The 10,597-nt window shown below is 43.1% G+C and overlaps 1 protein-coding gene across 1 annotated transcript; it reads left to right on the top strand.

Annotated features, from left to right (window-relative positions):
- Positions 6,506-10,597, top strand: LOC109707794. Its single transcript, XM_020229326.1, has 4 exons — positions 6,506-7,022; positions 8,226-8,952; positions 9,106-9,997; positions 10,112-10,597. The coding sequence occupies exons 1-4, from the start codon at positions 6,506-6,508 to the stop codon at positions 10,595-10,597; spliced, it is 2,622 nt and encodes an 873-aa protein (XP_020084915.1).

Raw genomic sequence — 10,597 nt, 5'->3', positions numbered from 1 at the left:
TTGTACAATTTTATCTTTTTCTTCATTCTTCTATAATTTTTGCTCTTTCGATAGGAAAAAAATATTTTTTTTATATTTTTTTTATATTTTTTTCTCTCTCTGATTTTTTTTGGTCACAACCTTTCCCTTACCCTCTACCGCAGTCACTGCTCTTGCTAGAGTAACTATTTTTCTCTTCCTCCCTCGCCGATGTGTTTTTCGGCTCCGAGAAGCACTTCCTATTCGTCGCCGGCAGCAACGGGTTGGGACGGCGGGTTTGTTTAGCGGGTAGAAAAAATCTATTGCAGTGGAGGTGGAGGGCGAAAGCGGAGGAAGAGAACGTGGTACAGTCCTCGCTATCGTCGCGGAAGGCCACAGAGGCAGTGGAGTAGGGTCGGAGAGAGAAAAAAAAGAGGGTCGCGACGCGGCCTCGGCAGGGTCGGAGGCAAAGAGGGCGCAGGGTGTGCGAGCCAGGGCGAGGGCATGAGGGGCAGAGGCTAGGCGAGCCGTTTCCACCTCTGCCTCCGCCGCCTTTTTCGGCGAGAAAAAAAAGAACGTGAGAAAAAAAAGGAGAGAGAAAAGAGTATAAGGGTATTTTGGTCAGTTTGCTGAAAATTCAGACCAAATCTGCAAAATTGAAAAAAACGGCCGGGTTTACTAAAAGCTCAAAACTTGTGGATTTTTATGCAAATTGGTCAAAAAAAAAGGAAACATCAATGAATTTATTAAAGTAATACCATCGATCGCTTTAAATTAATAAATTGAAAAGTTGAATAGTAAATTTAAATTTTTGAAAAATAGGATAGCTGATTCAAAATGTTTCATAATTCAGTATATATATAGAGTTGAGCTAAAATGCTATTAATAGCAAACTGGCTCCATTGTCATTCATTTGTTTTCGATGATGGAAGCTCAAAATTGACGATCGGCACCGTTGAACATAATCTATACCACTTGAAACATTTAAAAATCAAATTTCATACTCTTTCGGTATTGTTCTCTTGTTCATCAAAAGGACACAAATTGAATGGTTGAAAATGAAAATTTTTTAAAAAGTAATGATACGAATCTTGTAATGAGGATCGATTGTATAGATCTTCTTCTAAATAGTTTAAAAAATTTTCTAACCAAAATTCAATTAATTTGGACATCTTTACACTGTTAAATAAGAAAACGCTTCATATCGACCATTAAAATTACAAATTTTGAAATCCTTTGATCGTTAGGTGAATGATGTTGAAAAGAATTGAAATTTAGTTTCTAGATACTTCAAGTGGTATAGATTATGCTTAACGGTGCCGATCGTCGATTTAGAGGCTCTATTATCGAAAATAAATGAATGACAACGGAGTCTATTTGCTACCGATAGTATTCTAACTAGCTTAACCATATATATATATAGAGTCCGGGTATTATTCTATTAATAGGATTGGGACCATTGTCCTATCAAGTCGTTTTGAATGATCAACAGTCCAAATTGATAATCAACACCGTTGAAATTGATCTACACTATAAGTAATATTTAAAAATCGAATTTTGTAATTTTTAAAAATCATTATCAAGTCTATCGAAGAGTCGAAAAAATGAACGGTCATAAACGAATAACCTTCTTAAAATAGAGGTTAGACTTTCTCAAATCATGATCAGAATTATTAAATATTATCTAAATAGTATAAAAACTTTTTTTATGAAAAATTCAAGCAGTTCGGATTGCTCTACACCGTTAAACAAACAAACGGCTCATATAGGCCGTCAAAAATTGTCGATTTTACAATCCTTTGATCACCATGTAAATGATTTTTAAAATTTCTAAAATTTAATTTCTAGATATTTCAAATACTCTAGAACAATTTTAATGGTTCCGATCATCGATTCGGCATCTCTATCATCAAAAACGACTTGATAGGATGATGGTCTCTATCCTATTAATAGGATAGTAGCTAGATTATATATATATATATATATATATATATATATATATATATATATAGTAGGGCTAGAATACTTGTAAAAGTATCATGGGGGTGATACTTGTGTGTTTTTAGCCCTTGGATGGAGAGATGTGAGGTTGAGATGAAGGTGGTAGGTGGTGGTAGGTGGAATAGTGTTTAATCCAAGGGCTATTAATAATCAAAAAGTAAATCCAATGGCTTAAAACCTAATAGGACCATGATGGTGATACTTTCAATCAACCACCCACTCAACCTTAGGAAGCCCACATCATTCTAATCGCTCATCTCTTAATTCAATGGCTAAAAATCTACAAGTAGCAATAACTTGGTACTTTTAAAAGCATACGAGCTCAATTATATATATACTTTTTGCTAGAATACTATCGGTAGTAAACGACTCGGTTTACTACTGATTTGTTTTCGATGATAGAGCTTCCAAATTGATGATCGGCACCGTTAAACATGATCTAAACTATTTAAACTATCGAAAAATCAAATTTCACACATTTTCGATATTGTTCTCTTGTCCATCAAGTGAACAGAAAAATGAATGGCTGGAAATGAATATCCTTCAAAAAGTGATGATACAATTTTTATATTTTAGATCTAGAGTCTAGATCTTGTTTTAAATAGTTTAAAAAAATTTTTAACAAAAATTCAGTTGATTTGAACTCTTCTATACCGTTAAATGAGCAAACGCACCATATCGGCCATTAAAATTATAGATTTTGTGACCCTTTGATCGTTCAGTTAGTGATGCCAAAAAATCATGAAATTTGATTTCTAAATAATTTAAATGGTCTAGATCATGTTCAACGGTGCCGATCGTCGATTTGGAAGCTCTATCATAAAAAACAACTCGGTAGAAAACCGAGCAGTTTACTGCCGATAGTAGTCCAATCAAACTCCTATATATATATATATATATAAAATTGAGCTCCTATACTTTTAAAAGTACTAAGTTATTGCTACTTGTAGATTTTTAGCCATTGAATTAAGAGATGAGCGATTAGAATGATGTGGGCTCCCTAAGATTGAGTGGGTGGTTGATTGAAAGTATATCTAACGAGTGAAAATAATAAAAAACGTAGATCTAACGGTAAAATATTTACAAGTACCAAGTGCTTTGTGCTTTTACAAAAACCATAGCCACACACTCTCTCTCTCTCTCTGTCTCTTTCTCTCTCTATATATATATATATAGAGCTAGGCTGGTATACTATCGGTAGCACGGAGGCCTCCGTGCTACCAAGTTGTTTTCAATGATGCGGCTTCCAAATCGACGATCGGCTCCGTTAGACTTGATCTATACTCTTTAAAGTATTTGGAAACTAAATTTCATAATTTTTCGGCATCATTTCGCTAGTGATCAAAAGGTCTCAAAATTGACAATTTTAATGGTAGATGTGATGAGTTTGTGAATTTAACGGTGTAAAACAATCCAAATCTGATGAAATTTTTATAGAAAATTCTTTTCACTATTTAAAGTAAGATCAATATCTCTGATCTTAAATTCAAGTCTTTTATTATTATTTTTTATGAGATTTTTATTTTCAGCCGTTTATTTTTAGACTACTCGTTTGATAGGTAAATGATGCTGAAAAATTATGAAATTTGGTTTCCAAATACTTTTAATAGTGTAGATCAAGTCTAACGGAGCCGATCGTCCATTTGGAAGCCGCATCATTGAAAACAACTTGGTAGCACGGAGGCCTCCGTGCTACCGATAGTATACCAGCCTAGCTATATATTGTAAAGTTAGCATTGCCCAAGAAGGACATGCCTGTGAAGTATAATTTCGATTGCTGCTGTTGCGGACTCATTTTTATGTTTTTTGAGATGCATTTGGTGAAGGTGTTTGGTCTCTTTTTTTGAGTTGCTCACAAGTAATTCCTATAAGGCTATAAAATGCTATTTTAATTCTGGTCATTATAATCGATAAAGGAGGAAACAAGTGGGCTCTATTTTTGATTGGATAAATTATGGACCGCTCATTTTTGGACTTACAGCTTAGCAAGGATTTGAGTGTCCATTCGATATGGTTTGTATTATCGTGCCATATCATGCCAAAAAAATAATGGTGCAACATAGTTCTTATACTAATTATAGCGAGCTGTACCATACTGGCATACTTTCGATACGATTCCATGCCACGTTACTTAAACTGGATTCATACTCGTGCTGTGCATTGCGCATGTGTGATTAGTACATGACACCACTCTGATTATCACCTAAACATGTCATTTGGAGATACAGGAGAATATAAAGCGCTAGTACATTTCATTAATTTTCTGTTTAGGACTAAACTCACCTATAGTAAATGATGCACAAAGCTTTCGGATAAAATCTATTTGATTTTGACAATCCAAGGGGCCCATAAGGACAACACAAAATTTTAAACCACATATGAATTTAATAAACACTCACAGGGACTAGGTCTGCAATTTACCCATTTTGATTGCTTTTGTTGCTGGGATCTTTTTTTGTGCTTTATTGTGGTTTTGGTGAGAGGAATCGGTACCTTTCTTGGATTGCTCCTGAGAAATCCCTATTATTATAGAAATGAACGGTGGGGTCGTTGGGAGTTGCAGTTCATGAAAAAAATCAATCAATGGTTGGTTGGTTGGTAAGTGTGCGGGTCCCACAAAGCCATCATGTTGTTGTACCGTCGGCTCGTGTAAATGTAAGGTGGGATGTCCGGCCAACCAGGTAGGCGGGATGATATGGAAAGATTAATTAATAATTAGTGTAGTGATGCCGGCGATGCAGCCCTGCCTTTACTTCTTTCAAGGGAAGGTGCTACCGGTGTCTGGGTACCAACCACTGGGCATCCACCTGTCGCGGGCCCCTGAGGTGTGTGCGGTGCTTTAAGGCGGGCCACGTCGCTAGAGGCTGTATGGATCGGCTGCCGATGGCGGCAGACAGGGCGATGCGGGCCAGACCTTCCTACCTCAGTGCATTTGTCCCCTAGACGGACGACCTCTTCTCCAGACAGAATCACTGTCGCAACGCCATCTTGGTAGATGTTCTCCCGCCTAAGAAGCTTGGTCACTTCCCTTAAGAGACGATAGCCAACAGAATGGCGAGTCGCTTCGGCGGATTTCCGTCGGACTTTCATGTTGCCAAGTTCAACCAACGCGACTTTGTGATTTTTCTGCCGGAGTGGGTGCCGGCGGATCAATTAATCCGTAGAGAGATCCTGTCGCTGGAGGACCACAGGTTGCAGTGTTTTCCCTGGAATCCTTATTCTGGGCTACGAAGGGCTTCACTTACATACAATGTGTGGATCCGCCTGGTTTGCTTACCTTACGAGTGTTGGTCCTCCCGAACGGTGGCGGCGCTAGTTGGTGGGTTCGGCAGGTTCATACGGGCGGATGATTTCTCGATTTGTATGGTGGATCTCACAGGATATCGGTGTCTCGTTGCGGTGAACTTTCTCTCCGATATTCCGGAAAACTTGAAAATTACGGTGGGCGATTACATGCTCTCGGTGCTCATCCAGCTCGAAAGATGGGGCCGTCGCGACGTTGCCGCTCCTGCCAATCCACCGAACGAGAGGACGGATCAGCACGACCCTCTGCGGAGTGACCCCGCACCGAACTATCGCTTAGCCGGTTCTATTAGAGAGAGACGTTCGTCGGCCGGCTCTTCAAGCTCGGATGCGTCTTGGAATTCGTCCGAAATCCGGGATAGGAGGAGGTGCGTTTCGTCTCCTGATTGTTCGCCACGGCGAAATTTACCCCCCTCTTCGGTCAACTCCAAACGGCAGCCCGAGGAGGTATCGACCAGGAAGGGTCCGGTGATCATCGGAAAGCGGGGTACAATGGACTGGAATTCAAATTTAGTTGATATTGACGGCGCATTTAATGTTTTACCTCTTGTGGAAGGGGGCGGTAGCATCTTGACGGTGGGTGGGTGCAGTAGTAGCAAGGTGGCAGGCGGTTTCGGTGCGGAGCATACTGGAAAAGATTTTTCTCTTGATTCTAGGTCTTCGAGTTGGATTCTGGAGCATAGAATTAATGCAAAGTTGGGCCGTCGAGTTATGTCCTCCAGCTGGGAGAATCGGGGGTCCTTTATTTCTAAGATCTGCTCATCTGCCTCGAGCTCCGGGCCGATCATTGGCTTTTGCTGGCAACGGACCCACTCAGGATCAGCCCCCGAGTCAGCTTGCTTGGGGTTTGGGCCCGAGTTGGGGAACAGTCTCTTTGCAGAGCGGAGGGGTCCACTGGATGTACTTGGAACTGGGCCTTTTGTTGGGTTGCGGTGGGAGCCTCTCATTGTCGGGTTGCGGTGGGGGCCTCTCTTTTTCTCTTTTGCCGGATCCTTTTGCCACTTGGGCCTCCTTGGTGACTTAACTGAGGGACCTGATCGTTCCACTCGTCACGCGGGCCTCCCATCTCCTTCGGAGGTACCTCTCTCTCTCCAGGGTCTGAAGACGGGAGGCCGTGGGTCTAGTGCGGCGTTCGACGAGCCAACGCTAGGGCCGCCCATTGGTAGCTACCTCAACCTTGCTCTCTCTATCTGTGTGGGCCCTATCGGCGGCGGTCGGAGGGTTGGTTGCGGAGCCTGAAGAGATGTGTTTTGAGCTGAGTTTCAGGCCGGCCTCCAGTCTTGCTTCTCACGAGCCCACCCTCAACAACACTTCTGCTACTCTTGGGGCTTCCTGTCAAGATAGCCCACTTGGACCTCTCTCCATCTTCGCTTCGGGGGGTAGCGGCCCGGCTATTCGGGATGGTTCGTTGGAGCTCACCCTCAGTGGGATCTCGGCGCCTGTCGGTCGGTTGCCCGAGCCCTGCGGAGGGGACATGGTAACCCATGCCCCTGATACTGTACCAATGCTCGGAAAGGTGGAGGCTTCCCCGAGCGTTTCGATTGGGGCAACCAGATCTAGTGCAAGGTTCGACTCTGCTCGGAAGGTTTCGATGCTCGAGCGGGCGAAACTTCGGAAAGTGTTCCTTCTGGAAGGAAAGACCTCTGGTGCGACGTCCTTACCGCGTCAATGGGACAGCAAAAAGGTTTTGATGAAAGGGGCTCAGTGTGGTGTGAAGCTCTCGGGGGTCGAAGCTGAGGAGTTACACAAGTTCTTGCTGCGTGGCTGATCCACAGTGTGCAATGCTTTGTGCTTGGGCCGCCTTTTGTGTGTCTTGCTGAGAGCCGCGGTCGCCTTTTGTTTGTGTGTTGCTTTTCTTATGTTTAGTATTATCACTTGGAATGTTTGCGGTCTGAACGACCCTTGTAAGCGTCGTTGTGTCAGGTCTTGTATCTCAAAATTTTTTGGGTCCGTCATCTGTATCCAAGAATCTAAGGTCTGTTCCGTGTCTCGCTCGTTCCTTCGTTCTTGCTGTGGGTCGAGTTTCGACAGATGCCACTTTATTCCGACAACCGGTGCTTCGGGGGGCTTAATCACTTGCTGGAATTCCAAATTCTTCGTTTGTACCGAAGTTGTAATTCGAGATCGCTCGCTCACCCTCAACTTGAAACATATTAACAGCGGAAGGGGTTTTTACCTTTCGAACGTGTATGGACCACCGACTTGGGAAGGAAAAGAAGAATTTTGTTCTGAACTCCTTTCTCTCAGTGTGATATGCTCTAACACTAGCTGGGTGATATGTGGGGACTTCAATTTTACTAGAAACCAGCTCGAACGTACTGGACATATGTGGAGCACTAGAGCGATGAACATGTTCTCCGACCTCATAGCGAATCTCGCAGTCATGGATCTGCCCATTTCCAACCAAAACTTCACTTGGTCAAATATGCAACACTCGCCGACCTTGGCCAAGCTAGATAGATTTTTAATCTCGACAGAGTAGGATCAAGAATTCCTGCATTGCAGGGTTTCTGCGTTACCCAGAATCACATCTGACCATACACTACTAATTCTCAACTTAGGAGGTTTTTGCTCTACGCGGAGGTTTCGGTTCGAGAGAGTTTGGCTCTCTAGGGAGGGCTTCTCCATCAGCGTACCTATCTGGTGGAACGAAGTTACCAGTGAGAGGTCAGCTATCCTTACTCTAACGGCTAAACTGAGGCATTGTAGAAACAGGATGAAAGAGTGGTGTACGACGAAATTTCATAGTATATCCAACACTATAAGGAGCATACAGGAGGAAATACGCAGTATCGACCAGTTAGAGGAACGAGATACACTGCCGCCGGACGTACGAGATAAACGGGTCAACCTTAAAGCTCAACTTCAGCTCATTCTTAAGGAGGAAGAAATCCTTTGGAAAACGAGAGCGAAGTAGCACTGGCTCAAGGAAGGTGATTGTAATACAAAATTTTTTCATGCAGTGGCCAATGGTCGGAAGCGTTGCAATGCGATACATCATATAGTAGATGATAATGGAGAACAAATTCACAATGAAGCTATAAAGAATTCCTATTTTTTTCACACCTTCAAACGTCTGTTTGGGAGTGATGAAGCAGAGCCTGCCTCTTTTGGAGATTGGGCCAACCTGTATCGAGCGGACTTCATTATTGACCCGGATTCCCTTACGGGTCCATTTACTATCGACGAAATTAAAAAGGCTACCTTCCAACTGGGTAGTGAAAAGGCACCCGGCCCCGATGGCTTCCCACTCATTTTTTTCCAATACTTTTGGGAGACGGTCAAGGACATTATATCTAATATCTTCACAGACCTGCAGGAGAACAACCTCTTCACGGCCCCAACAGACTACCCTTACGTATGTTTAATTCCCAAAAAGGAAGGCGCATGCCATGCTAACGACTTTCGACCGATTTGCCTAATGAATGGAATTCAGAAGATCATCTCTAAAGTGCTCGCGAATAGAATCGCGACCATTTTGCCAATGATCATCTCTTCGTCACAAGCGGCTTTTCTGAAGGATCGACTACTAGCTGACTCTTTCGTCACAGCAAGTGAATTACTCAACTGGTGCGCAAAATCTGGGAAGGAGTGTGTCAGCATTAAGGTGGATTTCGAGAAAGCTTACGACAACGTGAGATGGAGCTTCCTGCAAAGTATTCTACGATGGCTTGGGTTCAGTGAGAAATGGTGGAACTGGATCGAATAGTGTATCTGCAATGCTAAAATAGCTATTTTAGTAAATGGAGAACCGACAAGGTGGTTGAAAACTAGGAAGGGGCTGAGACAAGGGGACCCGCTCTCTCCCTACTTATTCTTACTGGTTGCTGACTGTTTGGCTAGGATCACGGAAGCAGCTAGGGGAAATAACTTGATTCAGGGGATTGGACCGACCGTCGAATGTCAAACGACGATCCTTCAGTATGCGGACGATACTTTATTCTTTTCAGAGCCCAAAAAGTCCGCCATGAGTAACTTACTCTTTCTCTGGAAGCTGTTTGAATGGGCCTCTGGCCTTAAGATTAATACTAATAAGACGGAGCTCTACTACTTGGGAACCAACGAAAACAGAGCCAAGAGACTTGCTGATATTTTGGGGTGTGGAGTAGGTAAGCTACCATTCCGCTACTTGGGCTTACCACTACATATCAGCCCCCTCCGTAAAAAAGATTGGGCTCCGATCATTAACCGTATAGAGATGCGCATTGAAGGTTGGAAGGCAAAACTACTATCACATGGCGGAAGAGTCATCCTAGTCAACTCGGTACTTTCAAATCTCCCGCTGTTCTACTTCGCTATTTTTAAAGCGTCACAATGGGTTTTGAACCGGATAGAAGCCCTTAGACGAGCCTTCTTTTGGAAAGGGTGCTCCAATATTTCAGGCGGCTCTTGCCTAGTCAGCTGGAAAATAATATGCAAAAGCAAAAGAGAAGGGGGTCTGGGGATTAAAGATATGGAAGCTATGAATAAGGCGCTGCTAACTAAATGGTGGTGGCGATTTTTCAATGAGAGACACCTACTATGGAGGAGATTGGTCACAGCATTGTATTACACCAGACGAAGACTGCTAAATGAGGGAAGATCCTTCAGACCTTACTCGCAGTGGTGGAGAAGCGTGATGAGCTGTCGTGAAGTGTTCAAATGTGGAGTTTCGTATGTACTTGGAGATGGGAAAAACATCAGGTGGTGGTCGGACATTTGGATCGAAGAAACCCCTCTAAGTACCAGGTTTTCGGTATTATTTGATAAAATCATCAATTAGGAGGCCACAGTGTCACAATGCTGGAGCGAAAGAGGGTGGAGATGGCGTTTCATAACTAGATGCCTCGCTACAAATATTACCTCTCAGGATCGTCAACTTATCACGTCGCTCAAAAACCTCCTGAATCCGTATAGCCCTTCCGGTTTACACGATATACTAAAGTGGCGATGGACCGCCAATCAGAATTTTACTGTTAAATCCCTTTATGATTTCGTCACAGATGCAGGGCAGATTGATCCTCTGTACGATCATCTTTGGGGGTTAAAAATTCTGCTCAAGCAAAAAATTTTCATCTGGATTTTATTGCGCAAGAGGTTGCTTACAGCGGATAGATTGATTCGTGGGGGGATTTCGGTAGATCAGCATTGCATGTTGTGTGGGTCAATACTCGAAAGCTGCGACCACCTGTTCGGAGAATGTATCTTTGTTAGGTATCTCCGACTTGAAACGGGGGTTATTGTGACGGCCGATTTGGACGCGGGGGATGTTCGGCGGTTATGGGCACAAATCTCCGACAGCATAAACAACCGAGCGAGATCGAACGGTTTAACACAGCTTGCGACAATCTGGTGA

This window comes from Ananas comosus, linkage group 3 (genome assembly GCF_001540865.1).
Source record: "Ananas comosus cultivar F153 linkage group 3, ASM154086v1, whole genome shotgun sequence".
Classification (NCBI taxonomy): Eukaryota; Viridiplantae; Streptophyta; class Magnoliopsida; order Poales; family Bromeliaceae; genus Ananas; species Ananas comosus.
Note: the sequence above shows the minus strand (reverse complement) of the source record. Positions and strands in the feature narration are given on the sequence as shown.

What these genes read in the sequence shown, in the direction of transcription:
- LOC109707794 (XM_020229326.1), top strand. Translation starts at nt 6,506, where the DNA reads ATGTGTTTTGAGCTGAGTTTCAGGCCGGCCTCCAGTCTTGCTTCTCAC. An exon ending in GTTACACAAGTTCTTGCTGC is followed by an intron (nt 7,023 to 8,225) that starts GTGGCTGATCCA and finishes TTTTTCATGCAG; the next exon opens with TGGCCAATGGTCGGAAGCGT. An exon ending in CTTGGGTTCAGTGAGAAATG is followed by an intron (nt 8,953 to 9,105) that starts GTGGAACTGGAT and finishes CTGTTTGGCTAG; the next exon opens with GATCACGGAAGCAGCTAGGG.